At 36.3% G+C, this 6,244-nt stretch overlaps 1 protein-coding gene across 1 annotated transcript; it reads left to right on the top strand.

Annotated features, from left to right (window-relative positions):
- The first annotated feature begins 2,345 nt into the window (after positions 1 to 2,345).
- On the top strand, positions 2,346 to 5,530 carry LOC110854345 (carboxylesterase 5A). Its single transcript, XM_022102777.2, has 7 exons — positions 2,346 to 2,558; positions 2,643 to 2,777; positions 2,863 to 2,967; positions 3,264 to 3,873; positions 4,227 to 4,553; positions 4,992 to 5,154; positions 5,236 to 5,530. Exons 1-7 carry the CDS (start codon positions 2,385 to 2,387, stop codon positions 5,417 to 5,419), a joined length of 1,698 nt encoding a protein of 565 aa, XP_021958469.1. The 5' UTR covers positions 2,346 to 2,384; the 3' UTR covers positions 5,420 to 5,530.
- Positions 5,531 to 6,244: the final 714 nt, after the last annotated feature.

The raw sequence follows: 6,244 nt of genomic DNA, 5'->3' as shown, positions 1-6,244 counted from the left end.
AATTAGTTACTGATGACATATCTTGCTAAATAAGAAAACCCAAATTGAGTCAGCATGATCTTGTTACATGTAAAAAATTTTGGCAGAGCAAGATTTAGCCGGGTCTCTAATTATAGCCGGTCTCTAATTGTAGCCGGGTCCGTGACCCTCAGTTTTGGATTTTAGCCCCGGCTATAAATAGAGTATTTACGGTACTTTGCTATATATATTCATGAGCATGTATGTGATGCTATCGTCCACGTCCATGCCTTGTGGGTAGAATAATCTACATAATAAAATTATCAGCCTAGAATTTAAATAATTCATTGGTTTGCAATATTTGCGTAAGTCATATAGATATATCTATTTTTATGTTGGATTGCATTGTACTTACATATACAGATATACATACATATGAAGACTACATACGCAGACATGTACATACATATGATGGATGTTAGATACATATGTATGTATGTGTATCGTCCTTTTTAGTCCCATTAATTGTATTTGGTATTGACCCTTATAACATGATAGAACCATCGCAAATATATGCATGTACATATGTGTGGATCTTGGATCATTATGAGCGATAAGGATACATATTATGTATTTTGCATACACGGTTACAAACCCGGTATATGTAGTGAAGCAGGTACATACTTCTTGATTTTTCTGCATTAAAGTTGCTACCGCTTACTATTAAGATTATACCGGTCCGTAAAAATTTGCAACCGATGTAGAAAAACTTTAATGCCTATGTAGATTTTATCGTATTTTATACGTACAATAAGTACTTATCAAGACCTCTTTGATAGAGTCATGCATGAATTACCGCTTGGCATTATTTTAATACTGGATTTCTAAGAGTGCATTTTTTTAGCAGGTGAAAACTATATGAGAACTTTTTTAAAATAGTTTTTAACTTCCCATACGTTGTTAGATTATGGATTTCTGAAGGTGTATGCACATACATACATACATACCGTAAAACCTCTATTTATAGCCCTATTCTAATTATAGCCGGTCTCTAAATATAGCCGGGTCTAGAGACCAAGATTTCAAAATTTTAGCCGGGTCGTCTCTAATTATAGCCGGGTCCCCAATTATGGCCGGGTCTCTAATTATGGCCTGTCTTGTCCCCTGTGTCCCTGTTCATAACTCATTAAAAAAATGTTGCACATTATCCTAATCAACGAATAAGTTTACCTACTAATTTTTACCCATTAATTTCAAGTTAATAATGGATATAATCATGACAGAAAATTTAAAAAAAACCTGCCAAACCTAGTTAAAAATGTAGATTTAAAGTGAATGGGTTACTGATGGCATATCTTGCTAAATTAAAAAACTCAATTGAGTAAGCATGATCTTGTAAAATCTAAAATTTTGGGCGGAACAAAATTTAGCCAGGTCTCTAATTATAGCCGGGTCCGTGACCCTCCGTTTTAAATTTTAGCCCCGGCTATAAATAGAGTATTTACGGTACTTACTTCGGGTAAGAAAAGTTATAACATGGAGTTCAATGGACAGGTTATTGGAAATTTGATAGACATCATTGTTAATCATTGTTGAATGGGTTATTCGATTTTCCGAGAAAGTAGCCTATCTACATATTATGCAAAATTTCATCGAAAATTTTCCCAACATACAGACTCATGTGTGTAATATAGGTATACTATGGTAACTTGAATATTCATATTGTCAGAGAATGTCATACATATGTCAATAAAAAATTGAACCAAACTTTGTTCCAGTTTAGGAAATAAAGTTGATGACACACGGCTAAGTACGCTACCTTATTTATAAAGTACATACATACATATGTAAAGCAAGCCCGTAAGTAAACCTAACTGAAGTATTTCTCACTTACGAAGTAGGTTTAATTTTATATGAGTTCAAATTATTACTGTTTCATCAAGTTGAATCTGTTCACTGCCTATCTGTATTAATCTGTAACAGAAGTGAAGAACCTCAGTTACCATTTAAATAAGTATGTAGAAAATACCCATATACATAAATATGAGCTCCATACCCCACAAGTGACAGCATGACAAACTGGTTAATTTCAATTGAGCAAACCGCACGTCATTGCTTTGCAAAATAAAAGCAGATTTAGGAACAAGTCGTTTAAAACAATTTACATAAATACAACCATATCATGGCCAATTTATTTTAATGTTGCAAGATTTCATCCATGACAGAAAAATTTCTAGGTCTAGCTCAAGGCCCAAATAATTAAGTATTGTACTTACATATGTATGTATAACTTCATTTTTTATCCTTATCTTTTAAGTATTTAGGATCCGTGCACATATGCATGTATCAATTTCTCGTTGTTCTACATATGCAAATTTAGCAAATTAAATCCATCTCAGTCTGTTAATACACTCTCTTAAGGCAACATGATTTCCAAAACTGTTCTAATTTTGGCAATTTATTTTGCCCACAGCGTATTTGGTGAAAGTGTCACCCTTTCTCAAGGCGTGGTCAAAGGTTTCCAAGCGAAGTCGCGGTCATCCAAAGACTATCATGGATTCAAGGGGATTCCTTATGGCAAATTCGAAAAAAGATTTGATGTAAATACATACAAAACGGAAATACCCCAATAAATGCTTGCATATTTTCGAATATATATTTTGGAATTTATATTTTTATTCTAGATTTCTAAACCTGCCGGAAATTGGAGTGGGGTTTTTGATGCCACTTTGGACTATGAAGGGTGCTTGGATATCGGTCTTTTAGGTGCTCCCTCGGGTGTCGAAGATTGTTTAAAATTGGACGTTTATACACCAAACGTGAGCAAGCATTTTATTTCGTAGGCGTTTACATAATTTCTTGGAAAATTCAATTGCAAAAATTAAGTAATTTTCTTATCTTTAGCATTCAGCCTCTGCGAAAATGCCAGTTCTCGTGTGGATTTATGGAGGTGGATTCCTCATCGGAAGCACGAAAGAATACGGACCAGACTATTTTATGGATGAGGAGGTAATAAAATGATCCCTTAATTGATTAATTTTACACTGTTAGAAATCTGGCATATTTATGTAGTCACGCGGTATAGATTTCTCAGTATTAAAGTTGGTACCGACTGGTATCAAAATTATGACGGACCCTAAAAATTTGACACTCGACCGGTATAACATTAATACTACTTTACTTACTACACTGTATTACCAAAGAATCATACAATAAATACCGTTTGGTATCATTTTAATCCTAGATTTCTAACCGTGTAAACTAAAAGATTTGCCATAAAAAAGTTTACTTGTCACAAAAAATAGGTCCTCCTCGTCCTAATAAACTATCGGGTAGGCCCCTTAGGATTCTTAAATGCTGGGGTAGCTTCCGCCCGAGGAAACCAAGGCCTTAAGGATCAAGTCTTAGGGCTCAAATGGATTCAAGAAAATATCGAAAACTTTGGCGGAAATAAAGACCGGGTGACAATTTTTGGCGAGAGTGCTGGCGCCATCTCGGTCGCCCTTCATGTCGCCAGTCCCATGGCGAAAGGCTTGTTTCACTCGGCCATCGCCCAGTCGGGCACGGCCGTTCAAACCTTCATCTCAGTTTATTGGGGGCGAGGTGTGGATCAAGCGGTGAAATTGGCGCAGGCGAATAATTGCCCGACCAGCAATAAGGAATACATGGTTGAATGTTTGCAGCACCTTGACCCCAAAATTTTGGGCAAAAGTAGTCTCAAAATGGACGATTTTGGGTTCCTAGCAGACTCTGGGTTTACAACGCCTAGCATAGAAACGTATTCGGATGGGGCTGATGACCCCAACGTGTACCTGGCAGAAAATCCTTTGGACGTATTTAAGGCTGGGAGGTTTAATAAAGTCCCAATAATTATGGGTTTGATTGGATGGGAATCTTATGCGGCTGCTTCAACAAGTATGCACTTTTAAGTTATTAATTTTCTGCATTAAATAACTTGGGGACAAATCGTCACCCGCGGGGGTGTTATGTATGTGTGATGGTCTATTTTTTAGTGAAAAATTCGTATCAAGCAGACGTTGGGTCGTTATTAAATAATTCGTTACTTTCATAAAAAAAATTTTAATAACGACGTAATGTCTGTTCGCACTGATTTTTTTGAACTTATTTTCCCTTGGTGGCAAAATATCTCTATAATTATTATCCCTTAATAGAACACCATAGTATCTCCGTTGGTCACATTTGTCTCCAAGTTATTTAAAATGCATGTAAATACATATCGTAATTCGTATACTACTTTCAAATTTTAGTTATCAAATCCCACGAGAAAACCCACAAACTGGACGCCCAATGGGGCCGACACGGATTGAGGGTGATGGAAATTACCCACCAAGCTGAGGATCCTGCCGAGGCAATGGTTTCAATCAAAAAGAAATTTTTTTCCAAGGGACACATCACAAATGAGAGTTTGTGGGAGTTAGAACAAGCTGTGAGTGAAAGGCAGTGGATCCACCCATTCAGAGTCCAGGCTGAACTGCTTTCCCACCATGTTCCCGTTTACCTCTACAATTTCACGAGAATTGTGCCATACAAACCGCTCGGCATGGATATTCCCATGTTCAGTTATCTTGTGGAAGGTACTTACATGGTTAATTTAGAAATTTACATGCAAAATGGGGGTACTCATGACAAGGTCTTATTTCGCATCGGAACTAATTTAGCAAACTTGCGAAGATCAAAATATTTCTGTGGTGAAGGGATTTGCAAAATATGATTTCGCAAATCTCGCCAATCTATTAAAAACGTCTATTTTGATGTTTTTTTCTTGGATTTCTGCAATTTTCGCTGCTGTTAATGGTGAGGATGAATTTGCGAAATAAAAACATGCTCATTTGCTGGGAACATTTGCGAAAAAGAAATCCCATGGTTTTCCAGTAAAAGTTTTGCGAAATCTCGGAAGTTTCGCAAAACTTCGCAAGTTATTTTACTATGTTCAATTTGTGGAATATGCGGGATATGTGACGCCTTAACGTGAGTACGCTGAGCTGAATGTAACAAATGTTGGCATTTTGTAGATGGCGCCACTACCAAAAAACCGTCGCATGGGGATGACCTTCCCTACGTGTTTAACGTTGGGGGTATTTTTTCTGCGTTCCTACCAAATATTTCGGGGCTTGAGGAGGAAGTTAATCTTTCCAAGGATATGGTGAAGACGTGGGTAAATTTTGCAAGAGAAGGGTGAGATGACAATGAGATGAATAGAGCTAATTCCTAGTAATTGAAGGGCTTAATTCAAATATATGTTTACGATTTTTACAGAAATTTCGAAACTTGTCCTTGGTCAAATTGGGAGCCTATCAGTGGTGAAAATTTTTATGAGTCGAAATATTTTGAGATTGGGGACAGCCTTGATGTGAAAAAGCTCCCAGCAGAGTGGAAAGAACTTGATGAATTTTGGGACAGTTTGAAGTTAAAGGAAATGGGTGGCAAATGGACCTCTTAAGTTGCATAAATGTAAACACATAATTAATTTGGAAATTGGAAAAAATAAGCATAAATAGCACAACTTGTTAAAAATTGTTAAAAAATAATAAAACAGCTTCATCATATCGTGCGCTCTTCGCGTAAGCAATTTAATTCATTAATTTAAGTTTAAAATATAACTCAAGTTATATTTTCATCCAATACCTTATGCGTACAGAGAAACGAAAATCAGTCGTAATTTCGAAGCAGGTATGATTTTTAGCAATATTTAGAATTATTCGGCAAAGAACAATAAGTATTGATTGTTTGAAATCTATGTATTTACATACTTCAGGCTTGCAGGAGTGATCGTTAAATCATTAAATACAAGCGCATTTATTAGATGCATCCATCTACATATACATAATAATATTCCACTGTTTCAAATATGCTTCCTGTTAAATTTGTGCAACGTGTTTTGGAAGTACATGAATATGTAATGTACATATATAATTCTGTGAGTGATATTTAACTACGTGGCAATTAAATACTCTCCCGGATGTTTACGTATTCATAACTTTATGAATAAACATTACTGTTTGCACAAATTCTTGAGCAAGAATTCCTATGCATACTCTTCATTCGCACACAGTTGAACTTTGACAGAAATTGAGAATTCTGGGAAACTACGGCAGTGTTAGTCTCAAATAGCTGATGGGGAACTTTGAGACTGAACGTGCTGTAGTTTCTCAGAATTCTCAATTTCTGTAAAAGTTCAACTGTGTGCGAATAGAGAGTAGGTACTTATTTTGTGGTTACTCGACTTGGAGGTCGACGCCGCCGATCGTACGCTGCCGCGCCGCCG

This window comes from Folsomia candida, unplaced genomic scaffold (genome assembly GCF_002217175.1).
Source record: "Folsomia candida strain VU population unplaced genomic scaffold, ASM221717v1 Fcan01_Sc001, whole genome shotgun sequence".
Lineage (NCBI taxonomy): Eukaryota > Metazoa > Arthropoda > Collembola > Entomobryomorpha > Isotomidae > Folsomia > Folsomia candida.
Note: the sequence above shows the minus strand (reverse complement) of the source record. Positions and strands in the feature narration are given on the sequence as shown.

Bases quoted from the DNA above. Each gene is read 5' to 3' on its own strand.
- LOC110854345 (XM_022102777.2), top strand. From the start codon at position 2,385: ATGATTTCCAAAACTGTTCTAATTTTGGCAATTTATTTTGCCCACAGC. The intron at 2,778-2,862 runs GTGAGCAAGCAT...TCTTATCTTTAG, and splicing joins TGGACGTTTATACACCAAAC to CATTCAGCCTCTGCGAAAAT. The intron at 2,968-3,263 runs GTAATAAAATGA...CACAAAAAATAG, and splicing joins ACTATTTTATGGATGAGGAG to GTCCTCCTCGTCCTAATAAA.